At 44.5% G+C, this 23,799-nt stretch overlaps 1 protein-coding gene across 5 annotated transcripts in view; it reads left to right on the top strand.

Annotated features, from left to right (window-relative positions):
- The window catches only part of LOC126473185 (rab11 family-interacting protein 4), a 939,113-nt gene that overhangs the window by 673,855 nt on the left and 241,459 nt on the right, over positions 1–23,799 (top strand). For 4 of the 5 annotated variants that reach the window (XM_050100073.1, XM_050100074.1, XM_050100075.1 and 1 more), the window contains one exon: positions 10,637–10,708. The exons of the other annotated variant lie outside the window; for it this stretch is intronic. In XM_050100073.1, coding sequence (XP_049956030.1) covers positions 10,637–10,708 — 72 coding nt within the window. The remainder of the gene's footprint in view (positions 1–10,636; positions 10,709–23,799) is intronic. 5 annotated transcript variants of the gene reach the window in all.

Consider the following 23,799-nt stretch of genomic DNA (forward strand, 5'->3'; position numbering starts at 1 on the left):
ACTAAGCAGATTCAAAGGATGTAGGCTGCAGTAGATACTGGGAGATGAAGCAGCTTGCACAGGATAGAGTAGCATGGAGAGCTGCATCAAACCAGTCTCTGGACTGAAGACCACAACAACAACAACGCCGAAGGGTCATGACGTGGAAGCAAAGAGGCCGTGGTAGGTCGCTGGAGGGAGGTACCACCACTTCTGCACACAAGTCACCTAATTGCCCTAAATTCCTGGGAGGGGGGCCATGAGCTCTGACGCCACGTTCAATCACATCGGGTTCACAACTGGAGGGCTGCACGTCAATTGGAAGTCGCTTCTGTGTTCCTCGAACCACTGTATCACACTCCTGGCATTGTGACATGGCACATTATCATGTTGAAAAGTGCCACTGCTGTCGGGAAACATGATCGTCATGAAGAGGTGCACGTGGTCTGCAACCAGTGTACGGCACTCCTTGGCCGTCATGGTGCCCTGCCAATATGAATGTTCTCCAGATCTTAATGGATCCGCCGCCAGCTTGCCTCCATCCCGCAGTACAGGTGTCAAGGAGCTGTTTCCCTGGAAGACGACGGATTGATGCCCTCCCAACGGCATGATGAAGAAGACATCAGGAATTCATCAGGCCATGCAACGCTCTGCCACTGCGCCAGTGTCAAGTGTCGATGGTCAGGTGTCCATTTCAGTCGTTGTTTCCGATGTCGTGGTGTTAACATTGGCACATGCATGGATTGTCGGCTGCGAAGGCCCATCGTCAGGAGTGTTCTGTGCACTATGTGTTCTGACACACTTTTTCTTTGGCTACCATTAAAGTCTGATGTTAGTTCTACCACAGTTCGCCGCCTGTCCTGTTCTCCCAGTCTGCCCAGCCTACGATGTCCAACATCTGTAATGAGGGGTGGCCGCCCAACTCCCCGGCGTCTGGACATGGCTTCACCTTGGTTTCGCCACTTGCTGAAGTCACTCACCACAGCAATCCTCGAATACCAAGCAAGTCGTGCAGCTTCCGAAATGCTCGTGCCGAGCCTCCTGGCCGTCACAATCTTCCACTGGTCAGGCTCAGACAAATCGCGCGCCTTCGATACCATATGCACTGTGCGTTTGTCTGACTAGCAATCATTCCTCGCCAGATGACGCTGCTATCGCCTGGACGGGCTATTTTCACAGAAGATCGGTGGTCATAATGCTCTGGCTGATCAGTGTTTACAAAATCGCGTACTTGATCGTTTGTGGTACCGTACATGCGACCCGCGGAGCAGTCGCACCAAGCCCACTGCAGTTGTTACTTATCTTCTTTCGCCGACTCTACTATAGAATTCTTCAGGACAGTTTCCATGCTAATAAACAGATAATGTCCGCAATGCCACTGATTCCGCATAAAGTCCCACTGCAGCTGACATCAATAGTCCCTTCCATTTCTCCTCCCTTCACCTTCATTTCACATAACATTTCAAATCAGAATGACATTTTCACTCTGCAGCGGAGTCTGCGCTGATATGAAACTTCCTGGCAGATTAAAACTGTGTGCCGGACCGAGACTCGAACTCGGGACTTTTGCCTTTCGCTGGAGGGAGACAGCACCACTTCTAAAATGAGATTTTCACTCTGCAGCGGAGTGCTCTACCATCTGAGCTACCCAAGCACGACTCACACCCCGTCCTCACATCTGTACTTCCGCCAGTACCTCGTCTCCTACCTTCCAGACTTTACAGACGCTCTGCTGCGAACCTTATCTGCCAGGAAGTTTTATATCAGCGCACACTCCGCTGCGCAGTGAAAATCTCATTCTGGAAACATCCCCCAGGCTGTGGCTAAGCCATGTCTCCGCAGTATCCTTTCTTTCAGGAATGCTAATCCTGCTAGGTTCGCAGGAGAGCTTCTGTAAAGTTTGGAAGGTAGGAGCCGAGGTACTGGGCGGAAGTAGAGCTGTGAGGACGGGGCGTGAGTCGTGCTTGGGTAGCTCAGATGGTAGAGCACTTGCCCGCGAAAGGCAAAGGTCCCGAGTTCGAGTTTCGGTCCGGCACACAGTTTTAATCTGGCAGGAACTTTAATTTCAGTTCAGTTTAGCACGTGTAAACAGGGATGTTTTTAAACTGTCGTTGACTGCTGACAAATTACTTCGTTAGGAAATAAATGTACCATGAATCCTGCTGCCAGCCATAAAATAGCGTCTAGAAAAACCTATAGGTAACGTACGTAAAAAAAAAGAGAAAAAGGAAAAAGGCCTTTGCAACGCTATTAGAGTTTCGCATTTGAAGCATTTGCGACTGTGTTAAAAATTTAAAGAAGGAAGCGAAAACAGTGATTCATTATAGTGCTTCTGTTACATTGCATGACCTTATGCCATGCTTCTTAGAGGCGGCAAAGATATATACTTGCACTGTAGTTGCGGCCATTTTCAGGCGGTTCCGAGGCTAAAAATACAACAGCCGCGCATTGAAATAAGAATGTAGGCCATTGTCGCCCTGGCAACCTTTGTATCGACCGTCTTCTTGCGTGTCTTGTATTCTGCCGCCTGCTGCCTCATTCAGCCAATTGTAACCGTATAATTACGTCGAGTTCCTTCCTTTTTTGCACGGCTGTGATACTACACCCACAGCTGTTATATAAATATTACCATTCCGAAAGCTGAATAGTAAGTTACTAGGCTATCAAGCGTATGTCACCTCACCATAGTTCTGACTAAGGTCCGCAATATTGTAAAAAAGAGTTCGGGAAAAAAAAAAACAGAAAACTGAAAGATGTTATGCGACATTCGCACAGAGCCACTGACGAAAAACCGACGATGAAACATATCGAAAGAAATAAGCCAAAGAATGGTTAGCGTCGTTGACTTTGGTGTGGAAGGACTCAGGTTCGTTTCCCGATATGTCCTCAAATTTTTTCTGTATCGTGGAAGTCAGGAATTAGGTCTGGTCAGCCCCTAGAGGCCAAATAAGCAGCAGCCTGACTGTATAGTCCAAGCTAAAAACAGTCATACCGCGAAGTAATTATCCGAATGGGACGGAAATCGGCAAATGTGATGGGCATGTACAAACAAACTAATGATTACGATTTCACAGAAATTGGAGGGTTTGTCCAAGAGAAAGAGCTTCGCAAATTGAGTAACTCAATAACGCGTTGCTCCACCTCTGATCCTTATGCAAGCACTTATCCGGCTTGCCATTCATTAATAGAATTGCTAGATATCCTCCTGAGGGTATAGTGCGAAATTCTGTTCAACTCGCGCGTTAGATCGTCTAAGTCCCGAGCTGCTTCGAGGGCCCTGCCCTTAATACTTCAGACGTTTTCAACTGGGGAGAGATACGACGGCCGTGCTGGCGAAGGTAAGGTTTGGCAGGCACGAACATAAACAGCAGAAACTCTCGCCGTGTCGGGGCTGTCATTGTCTTGCTGTGTTTCACCTCTCAGACATGTACGAGCGGCGCACTATAGCTAATCCAACATTTTTCTTTCTGCAAGCAGGTCGGTTTTATTCATGAATCCTCTACACGATGTTATTCCCCACTCTTTGGCTACAAAATCCTATTTTTTAACATAATCTCTGTTCAGTGCGACGGCCTGTCAGCGTCTTATTGAGAGGGGCTGTATGCCCGCATGGCGGGCTGTATGCCCGCATGGTCGACGTCGGAGCATCAATAACCTCTCCATCATCCACGTACTGCTTCCTGCAGAGTGCGCTCTTCATTGGGCCAAACAGATGGAAGTCGGAAGGTGCGAGATCGGACTGTAGAGTGGATGAGGAAGAGCAATCCATTGAAGTTACGTGAACTCCTCTAGGTTGTGCAGACTTGCATTGTCGTGGAGAAGTTCGTTTGCATTTTTGTGATGACGAATACGTCGAAGTCGTTTCTTCAGTTACCTGGCGGTAGCACCACGAGTTTGGATACTAAACACAATAATCCTTCAGAGTCACAGAAGACTGCCGCCATGACTTCACTGTATGAGGGCGCGGCTTTGAACTTTTGTTTCCGGTTTCCAGTTCGAAATGATGAACCCATGTTTCTCGCCTGTAACGATGTTCGACAAAAAACTGTTACGATCAGCCTCATAACGAGCAAGCAATTTCGCACATATGGCCCTTCGTTGCTGATTATGGACTTCTGTTAGGTAGAGAGGAAGTTAGCGGGTACAAACCCTTGAGTACCCTAATTGGAGGACGAATGTGCCAGCGGTACCAACAGAGACGGCCAGTTGAGCAGCAAAGTGTTTGATTACCCGAAAGTGTCCGAAGGTGCCGACATTGCACGAGTCACTACTGTGTGCCGGTGGCCGGCTCGCAGGAGAACGGCCAGGTTTGAGCGAAGATGACAGACGCCTCAAACAATGACTCACCTTGCCATTGCTTCTTAGACATTCTACAAGCGCCTATGAATGTCTGCGATGCTCTGGTTTTCCGCCAAAAGAAACTCAACGAGAGCTCTTTGCTTGGACCTCCGTCAGAGATGCCATTTTGAAGGCTACTTATAGCTCCGCCACCTGTCGGAACTGCATGAAACTATAGCGGCTGAAGCGGGAATATTCCACAATGTCCCACAACAAATTCTGCATTTTTTCAACCGAAACTATTCGAGAAAAAAATGTGTTACCCTGTTTATTAGACGCTCCTCGTATTTTCGATGTGAAAACCATTTTAAAAAGTAGGAGATGTTCAGCGACCAAAGGAGAAATACAGTTTGCAAATCAGTTGGAGACGCCGAAATGTTATCTATCCCTTCTGCCTTATTTGGTCTTACATCTTGCAGACCTCTACTAAATTGCGATTCTAATATTAATCCCCTGTCCCTTTCCCCTCGAATTCTGTTTCTTCTTCCATCACGTCATCAGAGAAGTCCTCACCCTCATAGAGGCCTTCACTGGACTCTTACCTGGTACGTAAATAATGACAACAATTTAGCTGCGACAAATATTATTGAAATCATGGGAATAATATTAAAAAGGAACAGAAACAATAATCGAATTCATCTAATGCCATTTGAAATAATGCCCGCCCCCGATAGCTGAGTGGTCAGCGCGACAGAATGTCAATCCTAATGGCCCGGCTTCGATTCCCGGCTGGGTCGGAGATTTTCTCCGCTCAGGGATTGGGTGTCGTGTTGTCCTAATCATCATCATTTCATCCCCATCGTCAAATCGGAAGACTTGCACCAGGCGAACAGTCTACCCGATGGGAGGCCCTAGTCACACGGCATCTGAAATAATAGTACTTAGAAAGAGGTAATAGGAATAATACTAACGGCAGTACTACTATTACTGATTATACATAGTAGTGATAGCAATAATGACAGAAGATAGAGAACATATTTATGACTGTATCAAAGTCAGCATTTGTGACATAGCGAGTTCTAGAGAGAGCAATTCAAACAGACGGAATCAGCCTATGTGACATGAGAAAAGTGGACGGTCTGATGAGAATGAAGGGTCTTTGGTTGTAATGAGGTAAAAGGTACCTTGTTTTAATAAAAATGTCATTTGCTACCTTTCGAAGCCTGTAGAGCTCACTTTGTTGTCTGATATAGTGAGTGATATCATTTCAGATTCTACTTCCTCTTGCTGCAAAAGGATTTTGGGAAGGGGAAAGAAACAATTTCACTCTCTTGGAACGTGTGTTTCCACTGTGTTCTTGAGGCAAGAGCGTTAAGTCAATATTGAAAATCAGCCCGCATCTCGTGGTCGTGCGGTAGCGTTCTCGCTTCCCACGCCCGGGTTCCCGGGTTCGATTCCCGGCGGGGTCAGGGATTTTCTCTGCCTCGTGGTGGCTGGGTGTTGTGTGCTGTCCTTAGGTTAGTTAGGTTTAAGTAGTTCTAAGTTCTAGGGGACTGATGACCGTAGCTGTTAAGTCCCATAGTGCTCAGAGCCATTTGAATATTGAAAATCAAATTTTTGTTGCCTCTGGAAGTAGCTAGACAGGCAACAGCAAATGGGACGTGGACCATTAACCATAAACCGGATTAGCGATTTAGTAACAAACATTCGTATAAAAACATGTTTCTTTTTTGTAAACGATGTAAGCTCATCGGACAGAAAAATTAGTCATCCCGTGCGCACGCTCACATGAATTGTTAAGCCTTTACATACAGTTCAGCGATCCAGTCACGTGTTCAACATGCGCCCACTGTCTCTATGTTAGCATAATGCTGTAGTGATTAGTGGGCTATTTATGTTTAGCGTTTACTTTGTATCTAGACATGGATAAATGTAAGAACGTAATAGAGTGGCAAAAATAGACAATCGTATTTGGCCATGTCCATGGCCATACGGTGTGTGAAGTTGCTGCATTTGTTGGTGTTTCTCGACCGAATGTTCAACGAGTCTAGAAGTAGTGGTGTAACAAACGTGGATACGAAACACGTCAGAATTATGGCCCGAAAAAGATCCTGACTCAGAGGGACCGGAAACGCATTTCACGGCTTGTGATCAAAATCCGAAGGAATTGCCCATGCAGTGAATGAAGGTCCAACCCAACCTGTTAGCGAGAGAACATTGCAACGGGAACAGCAGGCAATTAACATATGGTGTCGGTCACCTCGCAGGAGGCCATTGCTCACACGGGCACATAATACGACAAAAGGAAAGTTCATCACGCTGGAACAGTAAGTGACCGGTTTGCCCAACACTCCCTCTACCCATGACGTCCCTACTGGCCTGCAAAATAACCTGTCATGAACCCCACAGAAAATACACAGGACACCACAAAAAACATACTTTTTCATATTAGGTACACTGTGCTGCCACCTTCTGCCAGGTACTCCATATCAGCGACCACAGTAGTCATTACACATTGTGAGAGAGCAGAATGTGGCCCTCCGCGGAACTCATGGACTTCGAACGTGGTCAGGTGATTGGGTGTCACTTGTATCATATGTCTGTAAGCGAGATTTCCACACTTAGCACCTAGGTCCACTATTTCCGATGTGACAGTGAAGGGGGAACATGAAGGGGTACGTACAGCACAAAAGTGTACAGGCCGACCTCGTCTGTTGGCTGAGAGAGACCGCCGACAGTTGAAGAGGGTCTTAATGGGTAATAGGCAGACATCTATCCAGACCATCACACAGGAATTCCAAACTGCATCAGGATCCACTACAGGTTAGGTGGGAGGTGAGAAAACTTGGATTTCATGGTCGAGCGGCTGTTCATAAGCCACACATCACACTGGTAAATGCCAAACGACGCCTCGCTTGGTGTAAGGAACGTAAACATTGGACGATTGAACAATGGAAAAACGTTGTGTGGATGTGATGAAACACGGTACACAATGTGGCCATCCGATGGCAGGGTGAGGGTATGGCGAATGCCCGGTGAACGTCATCTGCCAGCGTGTGTAGCGCCAACTGTAAAATTCGGAGGCGGTGGTGTTACGGTGTGCTCGTGTTTTTCTTGGAGGGGGCTTGCACCCCTTGTTGTTTTGCATGGAACTATCACAGCAAAGGCCTATGTTGATGTTTTAGCACCTTCTCGCTTCCCACTTTGAAGAGCAATTGGAGGATCATCTTTCAACACGATCGAGCAGCTTTTCATAATGCACGGGCTGTGGCGGAGTGGTTACACGACATTAACATCCCTGTAATGTACTGGGCTGCATGGAGTCGTGACCTGAATCCTATAGAACATCTTTGGGGTTTTGTGGAACGCCAACTGCGTGCCAGGCCTCACCGAGCGACATCGATATCCCTCCTCAGTGCAGCACTCCGTGGAGAATGGGCTGCCATTCCCCAAGAAACCTTCCAACACCTGATTCACCTGATTGAACGTATGCCTGCGAGAGTGGAAGCTGTCATAAAGGTTAAGGGTGGGCCAACACCATATTGAATTCTAGCATTGTCGATGGAGGGCGCCACGAACTTGTAAGTCATTTTCACCCAGGTGTCCTGATACTTTTTATCACACAGTGTGTCTGAGATTGTTGGACCAGTAGGTAAAACGCCGACACCAGCATCCTCACAATTTGGTGGAATTGCGCGTTCAGATCCTTAGCAAGTAGCTTAATCCACTGTACCTGTTCAACCTTGTGGACCCGGTGGTTACCACGTCCAGGGGCGGAATTACTCAGTATTAAATGATGCTTTTAATGATTTCTCTAGGGGTGACTAATTCTTTATCCGGTGAGCTATTCTCACGTAACCGCGCCTCAGAAGACGTGGCGTCAGTAACTCGTAAATAGTGTTGGAGTGTTGGTAGATTGCGCTCTACCAAAACTAGGATTCGGTAGTTTTGCTACACTACATAAATGACACTGTAAGCGGTAGGATTGTTGGTAGTATTGATAGCATTGGCAGGGAAAGAAACATAAATGAAACTGTAAGAGCGAAACTGGGAGCCGACAATTTCTCTTAGTTTTTTTTTTGTGTATGTTTGATTGTTTTACACGTAAGTAGAACCGCGTATCATTCACTGTTAGTCCATTATGTATTTTATATCCCTGCACAACACAAATTGCATTTTATAAGCAATAAAAATTGGTTGTTTGCGTAACTTCTGTTCTTTCATGTAACTAAAGCGATTACTTTTGATGTAAGTACAGTTTACATGGACAAACAAACCAAATTCCATAATTATCGTTGTTATTTTCTACTCAATAGAATGTTCGTCATTATGAGCAAATCGAGAGTCTCCTGCTATTACTGATAAATGCGAAAGTTGTTTATGAATAACAGAAACATATTTCGTACACGTTCAACGAAATATTGAAAAGATGTATGATATATTTTTGCTTTATACTTTTTAAATTTTACCTTTTTGTTGAGGAAATAGCGTTTTCTAGCACTATATACACTACTGGCCATTAAAATTGCTACACCAAGAAGAAATGCAGACGATAAACGGGTATTCATTCGACAAATATATTATACTAGAACTGACATGTGATTACATTTTCACGCAATTTGGGTGCATAGATCCTGAGAAATCAGTACCCACATCAACCGCCTCTGGCCGTAATAACGGCCTTGATACGCCTGGGCATTGTGTCAAAGAGAGCTTGGATGGCGTGCAGCTTCAACAAGATACCACAGTTAATCAAGAGTAGTGACTGGCGTATTGTGACGAGCCAGTTGCTCGGCCACCGTTGACCAGACGTTTTCAATTTGTGAGAGATCTGGAGAATGTGCTGGCCAGGGCAGCAGTCGAACATTTTCTGTATCCAGAAAGGCCCGCACAGGACCTGCAACATGCGGTCGTGGATTATCCTGCTGAAATGTAGGGTTTCGCAGGGATCGAATGAAGGGTAGAGCCACGGGTCGTAACACATCTGAAATGTAACGTCCACTGTTCAAAGTGGAGACCGAGAAGTGTAACCAATGGCACCCCATACCATCACGCCGGGCGATACGCCAGTATGGCGATGACGAATACACGCTTCCAATGTGCGTTCACCGCGATGACGCCAAACACGGATGCGACCATCATGATGCTGTAAACAGAACCCGGATTCATCCGAAAAAATGGCGTTTTGCCATTCGTGCACCCAGGTTCGTCGTTGAGTACACCATCGCAGGCGCTCCTGTCTGTGATGCGTCAAGGGTAACAGCAGCCATGGTCTCCGAGCTGATAGTCCATGCTACTGCAAATGTCGTCGAACTATTCGTGCAGATGGTTGTGGTCTTGCAAACGTCCCCATCTGTTGACTCAGGGATCGAGACGTGGCTGCACGATCCGTTGCAGCCATGCGGATAAGATGCCTGTCATCTCGACTGCTAGTGATACGAGGCCGTTGGGATCCAGCACGGCGTTCCGTATTACCCTCCTGAACCCACCGATTCCATATTCTGCTAACAGTCATTGGATCTCGACCAACGCGAGCAGCAACGTTGCGATACGATAAACCGCAATCGCGATAAGCTACAATCTGACCTTTATCAAAATCGGAAATGTGATGGTACGCACTTCTCCTCCTTACATGCGGCATCACAACAACGTTTCACCAGGCAACGCCGGTCAACTGCCGTTTGTGTATGAGAAATCGGTTGGACACTTTCCTCATGTCAGCACGTTATAGGTGTCACCACCGGCGCCAACCTTGTGCGAATGCTCTGGAAAGTTAATCATTTGTGCATCACAGCATATTCTTCCAGTCGGTTAAATTTCGCGTCTATAGCACGTCATCTTCGTGGTGTAGCAATTTTAATGGCCATTAGTTTAATAAATCTACATTGTTTTAGTTATTTTTACTACAACACCCCTCTGTCTCACATTACAAATCATTTTCGAATAAAACCAGAATTAAACATTGACAGGTTTAATTTTGCTATAAATACTGCTTTCTTTTAAATGACACAAAGGAGTATAACTATGAATAAGAAAAGTGTTCCACAGGGTAGGTGGCCCTTTATGTATCCTCACTCATTTTCTAGGTAGTTTACCGCTTCCGGTTTTTAGGGGAATCTAATAAGACATTGATCGCATGTGTAAAGAAAGCGAACCTTATGAGGTAACGCCTGATAGGTATGCAACACACCTGCCATACAGGCAATGGGAGTACAACCTTTCTGACCAAAGGCACTAGGAGAAGTACCGTAGTCTACACTTACTTACTTATGATAATCTCTGATAGCCAACAGTAGTTTTACAACTCTTAAGTATTGTTGATGGTGTAAGCTAGTGGTGGAGGAGACAGGGAGGTGACTTGTGTTGTGTTGTGTTTCAGAGAAGGCCGGCGGAGCCCGCTGGCGCGGCACACGTGGCTGAGGACCAGCCTGCGCAGGCCCAACTCGAGCAGGTAACTCCACCCACACTGACTGTCCTGCAACCAGCACTGCATGCCACAGACTAACCCCACCCACCGCCCACTAGGCTAGCACCACGCGCTGTTGGGCGCCTTCATTAACTACTGTGTTACTGCACTGAGCCTCTTCGTTCTCCATTTGGAGAACCTCGTTTGTTTCTCTTTCAATCTACAGTCTCATTATTAATCTTTCCATAAGGTCAATTGACTGTTGCTCATATCTTGATGTTGGTTTTATTGAAACTATGGAATTTACACACAATATTCTGCGAAATGGATAGTGTCTTGAAACGAGGATACAAGATAGACATCAACAAAAGCAAAACGAGGATAATGGAATGTAGTCGAATTATGTCGGGTGATGCTGAGGGAATTAGATTAGGAAATGAGACAAGTAGTAAAGGAGTTTTGCTATTTGGGGAGCAAAATAACTGATGATGGTCGAAGTAGAGAGGATATAAAATGTAGACTGGCAACGGCAAGGAAACCGTTTCTGAGAGTATTTGTATGGAGTGTAGCCATGTATGGAAGTGAAACATGGACGATAATTAGTTTAGACAAGAAGAGAATAGAAGCTTTCGAAATGTGGTGCTACAGAAGAATGCTGAAGATTAGATGGGTAGATCACATAAGTATTGAGGAGGTATTGAATATAATTGGGGAGAAGAGGAGCTTGTGGCACAACTTGACTAGAAGAAGGGATCGGTTGGTAGGACATGTTCTGAGACATCGAGGGATGACCAATTTAGTATTGGAGGGCAGCGTGGAGGGTAAAAATCGAAGAGGGAGACCAAGAGATGAATACACTAAGCATATTCAGAAGGATGTAGGCTGCAGTAGGTACTGGGAGATGAAGAAGCTCGCACAGGATAGAGTAGCATGGAGAGCTGCATCAAACCAGTCTCTGCGTTGTTGGTAGACTTTAAACATCTATATAAGATTCGGCATCAGTGTGTAAGAGAGGCCTTAGGAAAACTGTTTCAAATGCGTGTACACGCTCGTGTATAACAGAATACAGATAGTTTTTTTTTTCCTCAAACTGACATTCATTAATTTTTTTAATACCAGTGACTGTAGCATAAACTACCGATGCTGCTGGAAGATAGAGGCGTTGGATGGTGTGGTGAGGTACTTCTACGAATGTATACATGCAGACTGAAGCGAAGAATGTAAATTTGTACCGAAACTGGGAATTAAACCCAGATCTGCTGCTCACTAGGCACGTGGACTGACTACTAACCACCCAGGGACAGTGGCTTTGCACAGCTGCATGGACTACCTTAGCAAGCCTTCTTCCTCAGTCCAAATTCCCATTCACACTTCAACCCACTTGGCATTCCCCCTAAACTGGAACAGCATTGCAGAGGTTCTTCAACTGTTTTGGAGCACCCATGCCTGGGTTTCAGGGAAGATTCCACAATTCTTTCAATGCTGAGGTCCTATTTCAATACAGTTGGAGAGCCTCTGCAATGCTGTTCTAGTGGGAATACCAAGTGGATGGAGGTGTGAATGGGAATTTGTACTGATGAGAGGTAATCCTTGCGGTTTTGCAAATCCACTGTGCCGGCGTGGCGCAGTGGTGAGTGCATCTGTGTAAAGAACAGGGGACCCAGCTTCGAATCCTGCTTCAGTCTGCATATATACCTCATAAATGTTCGAGACTTGAAAATGTCTGTGGAACCATGTAGTTTCATTTGATATCAGAGGGAACCAGGCAAATTGTTCCGAATGCGTGTACGTGCCAATGTTTAACGCTTTCAGTACAGCGGTTTCTGCCTGAGGCAATCATTTCATTAATTTTTATTTTGAAGTACCAGTAGCTTCCGCATAAACTGTCGATGCTATTTTAAGACAGAATCATCTAGTGGTACAGTGAGGTACATCTTCGAATGTACTGCATTGTCGGCCGCGGTGGTCTAGCGGTTCTAGGCGCTCAGTCCGGAACCGCGCGAGCGCTACGGTCGCAGGTTCGAATCCTGCCTCGGGCATGGATGTGTGTGATGTCCTTAGGTTAGTTAGGTTTAAGTAGTTCTAAGTTCTAGGGGACTGATGACCTCAGATGTTAAGCCCCATAGTGCTTAGAGCCATTTTGTACTGCATTGTAACAGTCACAGCGTTCAAAGCGATGGTAGGTGTGGAGATTGTGCTACGTGGCTGTAGGAGATTGTGACATGTTTTATTTTTTATAGTGATCATATTGAGGACAACATAGACAGTAAAAGTAAGCGTATCTAAAGTTATTGTATTGTAAATCTGTGTTTGTACTACTGCTCTGATGAGTGGTTTCAAAATGAAAGCGCTGGAGAAATATTTACTTTTGATGTAAATTTATTAAGCTTTAGATCCATTTTTGTTATATTGGAGTATAATTTGATTTAGGTGTTACGAGTTTGTGGAAGTTTCGAGATGTGGGATTGTGTCAAGGAAAAATGTGAAATTGCTTTCAAATTCAGGGTGATCAGTACTAGTGTGTAAAGCTTATAAGGGTGTTGCAGCGTAGCTTGTGCTAAGAAATAATTGTTGAGAAAAAAAAATCGGAACGTTGAGACGTTTCCGATTTAATGAGCAATGGAGTTTGCCGATCAGGTCGTTGCGCGCGCGATTTCAAGCAGTCTGTCGGATACAGTTAGTCTCAGACGTTCTTATAGCGTAGATGACAGCGCACGTGACTGCTCAGCCGTTGGCTCGGGTTCGATTCTTACTGCAATCCGGTGTCCTATTTTTGTATCACTCTCTTGTTCGGGCTTAGGGAAACAAGCGAAGAAAACGCCTGGCAACACCGTCTCTGGCCGGCTCTTGAATGTTCGCTCGCAGTGGCCTGATTGGCTAACTTCAGTGGTGATTAAATCGGAAACGACGCAACTTATTGAATTTCGTTTTTAATAATCATTTCTCAGAACAACGTACCTTGCAACAGCCTTAGAAGTTTTTCAGACTATTTCTGAACACCCTGTGCATCTCATGAAATGACGCCTGGTTGAAAACTGTGTGTCCCAAAGCTTCCAAAGTGAAATCACTTTCTTAAAAAAATTGACTATTTACTTTTTGCCAATTTCTTCTTGTATTCCTTGCTTGCGAAAAATTTTAAAATTAATTCTTTATACATATTATTGGAGCTCAGAGCGTTAAGTGAACAGCTTTTGTGGACAGTGTTAAGAGTTGATGCAATAGTGGAGCCAGGCATAAGAGTCACATCTGACTGTGTTTACACCGCAGTAGTCTTGCCTTTCAACTTAAGTAAATTTCTCGGATATTTTTCTCCAGAGTCACAAAGACAACATTAACGAGGGCCATATTACTTCAATCGTGTATTCAAGAGCTTTTGAATGCTGTTAAAAACGTACATCGTTCCATCTAAAAAAAAATTAACCTTCCTTCAGTAACTTCGTGGATGCCAACTGATTGCGGTGATGATAGTGATGATGATCATGAGTTTAAACAGAAAAAACATTTTAGGTCATCGGTATCTTAGTCACTCACCAAGGAAGGAATCAGGTTACCCTTCTCTCTGTGTATAGAATAAATCTCACGTGCAGCTGTATGAATATTTTCCAAAGGTTTGTATAGCGTATCTCTGAGGCGGGATGCGGGTACCAGCCCAGTATTTACCTAGTTGGATGTGGAAAACCGCCTACAAACTACGTCTGAGATGATCGGCTTACCAGCCCCCGTTGTCACCGTTCGATCCGGGTCAGTATTGCCCTCTGTGTCCCTCAACCGGCATGTTAACAAGTCGGCTATCTGGGAGGGTCGTTGACACAAAAGTTAAAGAGTACTACCCTTACAAAATTATGTGCTCTGTGCCTACTGTACTTTGCTGCAAACGTTTCCGTATTTATAACCATTAAAAAAATAAAAAGTGTACAAGTTTTAGGTGACATATACAGGATGACTCAGCTGCCTGTACCGATTTGTTCTACGCAGCCCACAACATGTCTGTACCAGGAATGTTATCCAGACAGGCGATAGCTACGTAATCGATATAATTTCCCTCTCAGAGCTTTGGGCCATTGCTAGCAAACAGAATCATACTGTAAAAAAACACAAGTGAGGATTATTACACGGTATTTTTGGACCATGATATACCTTACTTCTGCCATACTTACCCACGTCTCTCGAATCTTTCTTTGGGTAATTAGTGTTGTAGTCATACAGGTTTTGGATGTCTCCGTAAGTTTATTCCGTTTACAGTACTTAATCTTTCGTAAATGGTTCAGAAACATTTACTTGTAAAGTCGTCTTGACCATTGGAAACAGCGAAATTAACGGGAGATATTAAAATCGGAAGCATGAAGGTAACAACTTTCCGATGTATAACTTCTGAACCATTTCCGAAGGCTGAAGTAATAAACGGAATAAACAACAATTTCCGAAAGATTAAGTAATATAAACGGAAGAAACTTGCAGAGACATCCAAAAACTTCATGATTACACCAGTAATTACACAAAGAAATATTAGAGATATTTGTATAAACATGGCAGAAGTAAGATATATCTTTGTCTAAAAATAGCATAACTCACGGCCAATCTCATTTGTATCTCTTACAGTGTGATTCCGTTTGCTAGAAGTAACCCAGAGCTACGAGAGGGAATTTATATCGATTACGTGGCTGTCGCCTGTCTGCATACCGTTCCTGATGCGGATGTACTGTGGGTTGCATAAAACAAATCGGCAGAGGTAGCTGAATCACCGTGTACAAAGTCGTGAGAAATGACGAGCATCAGCTGCCACAGGCGCCAGTATCGATGTGAGTTTGTCACTACAGGAGCTAATGACTTACTACAGGGGAATTCCAACTGCCCTGTCTGAGTATGTGCCCTCCCGTGAATGTGTAGCCTCAGCTAAGGACACATACCGTCTGCTGCATTTTGAGGGCCACGGCTGACGCGTCAGACCCGGTGTGCTAACACTCCTTTCGTTAGAGGGTCTTTCCCAACAGGAACGCTAAAACCCGTCATCAGGAGCTGACGGAAGGGACATAAATCTGTTTTCGTAGGCTACACTACTTCTCAAGCGTATTCAAAAACATTGATTTCAGTTTTTCCTTCTTTTTTGTATGTGTTAAAATAGAGGGTGGGGGACGTCAGTGAGGTTGCAGTGCTTGGCGCAGCATAAACCGCCTGGTAACAATGACTAAGTAACTCACTGTGTTTGGCAAATGCTACGAAAACAGGATGGTATTAACCTTCAAAACAAGGTGTTCCATCAAAATACAAGGATTATCAAAGTGTTCCGTCAGGGGAAAGGTTTGGGAACCACTGCTCTACAGCATGTGCGATCACTTTGATAATCCTTGTACTTTGATGGAACACCTTGTTTTGAAGGTTAATAAAATTTTAAAAAATGAGAATACTTTTCTGATTCAGTGAACTTCAATTCTAAATCCATACATCCATAAATGATAATAATATTTAAAAAATACATTAGTATCATCAAAATGTCGAAAAAACCTCCATGTTATAATTTTTTTCGCGGGGCACTTATTGATTTCCTGCGGAACACCAGTGTTCCACAGAACACAGTTTTGGAAACTCTGCTGCAGGGACTGGAAGCTAACCGCCAAACTAATCGAAAAAAATGCACTTAAAACGCGTAGATATATATAAAGACCCGATTTCGTTTGACTTCACAATCGGTGATCGGTCACAGGAATGAGACACAAGCGTCAAGTTCCAATGACTGTCTATTCGCAGCAATTTAAAACGGAAGGATTACATGAATTTGACTGTGGGGAATGAGTGTTTGAGATTTGTTGCAAGAATCTAAATGATTTGTATTCGCCTGCGTCCAATGTGGCTTAGGAAATCCTCGCCCTAACAATTCTTGTGAACTGTTCGTCGATCTGGGACTCTTAGGCAGTTGAATTGCTGGAAGAGGTGGCAAGATTCAAAGAAAAGCTGCACTGTTCCTTACGGTGTAATTCAACAGTCCAGTTGAATTGTGGAAATGTTAAGCACTCTAAGCGCCAAATTTGGAATTTGTCAGGAAGATGAAAATACAATGTATGTCCGTTTGTGCGCAACTGATTTGTATCCAAAAAAATTGGGAAGGTATTCTGATACCACAAAATAATGCTGTTCACCGCATCACCACAAAAAATAACGAGAGAAATTATAAAATAAATACATTCTTAAGAGCGTTCTAAGTGCAATACCAAGAAACTGACTGGTTATAAGTGACAATAAGGCCGAGCGGTTCTAGGCACTGCAGTCCGGAACCACGCTGCTGCTACGGTCGGAGGTTCGAATCGTGCCTAGGGCATGAATGTGTGTGATGTCCTTAGGTTAGTTAGGCTTAAGTAGTTTCTAAGTCTAGGGGACTGATGACCTCAGATGTTAAGTCCCATAGTGCTTAGAGCTATTTGAACCATTTTGAAGAAAGATTTTACAAACTCACTCTTGGGAGAAAAAGGAAAAAGAAAACGCTAGCCACCCATTGTTATAATGCCATTTATTTACACAAATATCGTCGTTACGTCTTTAGAACGACAGCTGCACCTTGAGACACTGTTCAAGTTTACATTACTTTTGTTGTTATTTGTCAAAAAAAAAAAATCGAATCACTAATGTAAACTCCAAGGGCTATTCGGAATGTAAGTTCTGTTCGGTTGCGAAATGGAAACCGCTCATAAAATCAAAAATGTATTATTTTCAACAGTTAGCTACACATTCCATCTACTTCTCTACACAATCACCGCTGCGACTTCGACATCTATCGTACCGTTGTACTAACTTTCTAATACCTTCGTCATAGAAGGCAGCCGCCTGTGCTTTCCACCAGTTCTCTAAGCTGATCTACAGCTCGTTGTCTCTGCCAAAACGTTGTCTTCATAGCCAGCAGTTCATATGAGCAGAGATGAAAATCAGGGAGAGCCAATTACGCGCTGTATTGTGACTGATCAAACGCTTCCCATCGAAAACGCTGCAGGGACATCTTCACTGCCCCTGCCGAGTGCGGCCGACAATCGTCACAAAGAAGGAAAACGTGTGACAATTATGTTATGTGGGCTGCATGACATAAGCTCAAATCTCTCACCAAGCTGTCATATTTGGCGTGAGACACTATTTTATAGGCATCGTGACGTGCTCACCGTGTGCTCAGGACTGAAAAATCGACGTGACGCAATCGACGGGCATACTACAGACACTGTCCAACACATCTGTGCAAAGCTATTCATCGGGGCTTTCACAGTTTTCCATTTCGTGACCTTTCGGAACTTACTTTTCTAATTGCGCTGCTATATGTTATATAAGACTGACCAACCGTGTGAAGATGAACCAGCCTGTTCGAAACCGGTAACGGTGCTATTTGTGTAAATAAGCAGCATTCTTAAAAGTGACTGGTTGCTGTTTTTCTCTTTGCTACAATCATCTTGTATTTTCTATACTGTCACGGACACAAAAATGCCATAACTTTCCTTTAATTTACGTCTGTGGTCACAAACGTTTTGTTAACAGATCTGCAGAAAAAATGGTTAAAACATAAGTACACTCGAAGATTGTCTACAGCTTAAAAACAATACATAGACCATAGTGAAAAGTAGTACTGGCAAAATTTACATCTGTGCGCTTTAAATATGAAAAGGCATACCTGTTTCATAAAAACAAAGTCCTAATGTACTGCAGCCATAGTGGCATCGTCAAATGTCAAATGCGGAACCAGCACCAGCATCGTCAAATACATATAAATAACATCATATGCACGAGTCATGTTGTCAGTAGCACTACTGTTTAAAACAAGCTCCCGTGTAGTAGCCACAAGATGTTTGTGTTGTAAGTTCATTAGGTGTCGCAAATGTCGGCATACATTAGTTTACAATAATTAATTGAAACAGCAAAAATAAAGGGGATACAATAGTTGAAGTCTATAAGGAGCTTGTAACGTATTAAAGGGAACTTATTACATATACGGGTCGCTGTTTTTTCGCGATAATGTCACAGCTTGTCAAAAATGTCAGTTTTTGACAAAACAGTTATTGTTCGAAGTGCCATTAATGCGGAGGCTGCTTCTTTCGAAAGGCTACGCCTTGTCTCTGCAGCTCCAGCAGTCCTCTTCGTTCCCATGTATGAAAAACATTCCATCTCACTGATCATATTTTTAGATAAGACGTTTCGGTCGTCCCCTCGTTTACTTTGCTAAGGTGTTGAATTAGGTTTTTAACTAATAGAACCGTAGTCAACAAAAAACGCTTCTCATATCTTTTAAATTCTGAAATGCCAGAGGGAACCGTAGCTTGGCAAAAAGCCCACGCACCATCCACTAACGTATGTTTGAAAGACCTCCATTGTTTGTCACCTGGATCAAGTCTAGAAACTTGCAACATACGACGGTTGTCCAGAAAGTAAGTTCCGACCGGTCGCGAAATGGAAACCACAGTGAAAACAAGAAACTTTTTTTTTACACCTTCCACCTACTTCTCTACATAGGCTCCGCACCAATTTCGAGTGTTGAAACTTCCTGGCAGATTAAAACTATGTGCCCGACCGAGACTCGAACTCGGGACCTTTGCCTTTCGCGGGCAAGTGCTCTACCAACTGAGCTACCGAAGCACGACTCACGCCCGGTACTCACAGCTTTACTTCTGCCAGTACCTCGTCTCCTACCTTCCAAACTTTACAGAAGCTCTCCTGCGAACCTTGCAGAACTAGCACTCCTGAAAGAAAGGATGTGCGGAGACATGGCTTAGCCACAGCCTGGGGGATGTTTCCAGAATGAGTTTTAATCTGCCAGGAAGTTTCATATCAGCGCACACTCCGCTGCAGAGTGAAAATCTCATTCTGGAATTTCGAGTGTTGTCGTAGTGCTGCATCACTTTCCAATATCCTCGTCATAGAAAGCAGGCGCCTGTGCTTTCGGACAGTTATCTGCACTGGCCTGCAGCTCGTTGTCTGTGGAAAAATTCTGTCTTCATAGCCAGCGGTTCTTGTGAGCAGAGACTCATGAGGAGCCAGTTACGGGCTGAATTGTGGGTGATCAAACACTTCTAATCGGAAACGCTGCAGGAGCGTCTTCATTGCCCCTGCAGTGTGCGGCCGGGAATTGGCATGAAGGAGGAACTGCTCGACAGTTGTGTTACGAGGGCTGCATGACACAGGCGAAATCTCTAACCAGGCCCTCAAACTTGGCGGGAGAGGCTATTCCCTACGCATCTTTACATGCTCACTGTTCACTCAAAACTGAAAAGAGTGACGCGACACGATCGACGGGCATACTAGAGACACTGCCCAACACATCTGTGCAAAGCTTTACCGGATTTTCCCAGTGGTTTCCATTTCGCGACCGATCGGAACTTACTTTCTGGACAACCCTCGTATTATCGAGAACGTAATAGCACTGAAAACGTGTTTTGTGAGAAAGAATGGAACTTAGAACGTTTCCCTTTTCCAGTCTTCAGTTACTTTCGGACATTAATGGCATTAGCGTTCATGAAAGCTATACTGACGAACTAAAGCCCAAAAATGTTCAAATGTGTGTATTCCTTAGGGGGCAAACTGCTGAGGTATTCGGTCCCAAGACTTACACACTACTTTAACTAACTTAAGCTAACGACAACACACACATATCCATGCCCGAGGAAGGGCTCGAACCTCCGGTGGGAGGCCCGCGCGATTCCCGACGTGGCGCCTCTAACCGCGATGCGAACTAAAGTTTGGGGTATGACACTGCGTATACCACAAACACAAGATGTTGCTGTCGAGCATTGGAAGGCGCCAGCGTGAGCTGGCAAGGTGCTTGGACGCAGCAAGCCGCGTGGGGGTCAGCGCCTACGTCAGCACGTTTCGTGACGTCACCCAGGGTGACGTAGTGGCTGCCGTGAGGCCGTACAAGGCAGCCGGGCACGTTGCTAACCACGGCACCGCCCCTGCACAACTGTTTGCACTCTCCTGGCGTCCCAACAGTGCGTCGGCGATCGAGCAGGAGGGACGGCCTAACGGTTCTCGCTAGAGAAGAGTGGACACGTTCCACCTATCCACCTATTGTCAAACAAGTGGGGATGGCTTGAATAATTTACTTTAGAGTGCTAGGCAACGCCATTATGAAACAATAAAACAAATATAAAACAAACGTTTCTGCCTTCTATGCAACGGTCTTCCACAGGACACGAACTACTCATTTCTGTAAATAGTCTTCCATATATACACTATCTAATTGTCCGCCCCAGTAGCTGGGTGGTCAGCCGACAAAATGTCAATCCTAAGGGCCCGGGTTCGATTCCCGGCTGTGTCGGAGATTTTCTGCGCTCAGGGACTGGGGGTTGTGTTATCCTAATCATCATCATTTCATCCCTATCGGCGCGCAAGTCACCGATGTGGCGTCAAATCGAAAGACTTGCACTCGGCGAACGGTTTACCCGACGGGAGGCCCTAGTCACACAAAATTTACATTTTAATATATAATTTCAGTTTTCAGGTGAGTGTCATTGAACAGTTCGAAGGCAAGATCATGTGGAGGGTTGGCTGCACGATAGGCTGGTGGCTATGCTACCCTAGCAGGTGGTAGGTGGTAGCGAATCGCCAGCTTCTACCCATGGCAGCGTTTTCCTACAGCAAGACGCCGCTACCGCACGAAAGTTTTCTTGTGGCCGCATGTTTGTGGTGGTGAACCCTAGCATTGCGGAGCGTCTGGTTAACGAAAATACGGCGATCGATGAGACCCAGGCTGTCGGTAACTTGTAGCCTCACTGTTCGTGTTTCAGCGACCTTCCTTATTTTCAGCTGGGGGTTCCGTGGCTACCGAGTAAGTATATGGGCTTCTTGGAAATAGAATTCGACGACACCTACATTGACGAAACCAGGCGACCAATTACAAATCGCGTGTCGGACCATGAGCGCTGTGTGACAGGGGAAACACAGCAATATGTGAACACCGTTACGGTCGATCTACCCATTTTCAAGAAGTCCATGCAGTTGATTTGCAGCCATTTAGTTCGCATAAAGGTAAGTCATTGGATGGTACTAAAGAAATATCCTGATTCAATGCACACAAATCATGTAAAACGTAAATTATGTTGACCATGACGGGATTCAAACTTGACTTTTTTTCCCTAGTATAGCTCCATATACACATTCATGGTTACAACCTCGTGTCGTCTATACGAGATACGTAGTATATAGATAGGTGCTGCATATTTTATGTATTGGCAGTTTCTCAGCCTGATCAACGGGGCGATTGAGACATTGTCGCGAAGACGTACCAACCCTCTATCGCCTCAATGACGAACCGTGACGTCACGGTACCCTGTAAAGAAGTTACTGAGTTGATACAGTACCGTGCAACTGGACTCTATTGTGAAGATGAGAACATCTGACGACTGTATGCCTCTTCTTTTGTTTTGAATGGAACTGCTCCTCACAATATGTGGCTGTAATGTTTGCTGTCGCTGTTGGCTTGACGTCCAGTGGCTTCCCCAAAAATGTATTCGGCTCTGCGGTAGATGGGATATATCACCATCAGTAACAATACAGCACAGGGGGCAGTGGAAAGAAACTCTTAAAAAACTGATTGTCCAAAATTCCCGGGTGTTTGTACTGATCGGAACTTGAATTAGAAATCGCATATTCTAGATCTTCTCAAACGCTTGAGTTCGGCAACATTTGCTCTACGTGTAATTAATGGTTTTCGTAATGAAAATATTAGAAATTAAGCCTATTTTCCATTTTTGCATGCACAGACGTACAATGGACCATATTCTAAGACAATTTTGTACACAGACACAAAATATTCATTCCACAGGAACGTGCTGTAACAACAATATCTGATGTCCTTTCTTGAGCTTCATGTGGGCAACTGTTTAATGAACTAGACATACAATGAACATCATAAGGATACGTTTGCTCCTATGAGGTTAGTTGTGAAGCATCAGGCACAATTTCAAAGTAATAGTAGGATTTATAGCTTGGCAAAAATGGAATTTCCGGAAAAATGATGCGAACAGAGCGAATTTCCTAAACGCGAAAAAATCTACATCAAAAAATTTATGCAGGTTGAAGCTTGCGTTTGATAATATTCAGTTGCTACAGATTTTGCAGGAATTCTATAAAGCACAATCTGGAAAATGCAGCCCCTCCCCCTTTCCCCGAGCCTATAGATCAAACGATTCCAAAGGAAAGTAGCCAACAGTGACGAAGATAATGCCAGATTCTAGCAAATTATTTTGAACACCTCCTCAACTAAGAACCTCTACAGACACCATTCATATATGAAGACAATCTCAACATCCACCCAGAAAGGAAAAAATTAAGATGATCATCCATGTACAACGAGGTACTGACCTGATAATCGCTGAACTGTGGAAGCATTTAGGCGACAAGACAATCGATAAACTTCTTGCAGTTATTCAAGAGATGTGGAAAAGTGAAAGACTTGCAAGTGGATGAAACTCTACCGTAATTGCTGCACTACATAAGAAAGGGGACAGAACAGACGTGAACAACTATCGTGACATCTCTCTCCTGCTAACTACTTACAAGATCCTCTCCAAAACTACAGAATAGGGTGGGATCCAGAATGGGGGAACACAAAAGGGGTTTGCGGAAAGTACGTTCATGTGATGAGCAGATTATGAATCGAAGTCCATCCTTTCACTTTTGAATCTCGGGAACAGGAAATTCGTGATGAGCTTCGTCGTTTTCAGGAAGTCGTACGAATAAATTGACCGAACCACCCTATTTCAAATGCATGAAGAGACAATAGCAACGCCACCTAGAAAGTGGATGTAAGAGGAGAGGCATTTGATGCCGTTCAGATCAGGACAGGAGTGAGTCAAGGAGATTGCTCCTCAGCTGTGTTTTAGAACTGATCATCCGAAAATGACGGAAAGAAATGAAAAATTCGGGGATAGAAAATGGGTTAAGGCTAGCCTACAAGTACCTTACAGTCTTTGCAGATGATTTAGTGTCCTTTCAAACTGCATAAATACAGCAGAAAAATAGCTTAACAACTGAAGACACAGGCAGCGAAGTCTGGGATTCAAATCGTCTTCGAGAAGACTCACATTATGGCAAGCGTAAAATCAGCTCCAAGCGAAAAGTTTAAACACCAGAGGATGCCTTCCGTGTAACTCATTAATGAAACAGAAATGGTC

The sequence above is a fragment of the Schistocerca serialis genome, chromosome 4 (genome assembly GCF_023864345.2).
Source record: "Schistocerca serialis cubense isolate TAMUIC-IGC-003099 chromosome 4, iqSchSeri2.2, whole genome shotgun sequence".
Taxonomy (NCBI): domain Eukaryota; kingdom Metazoa; phylum Arthropoda; class Insecta; order Orthoptera; family Acrididae; genus Schistocerca; species Schistocerca serialis.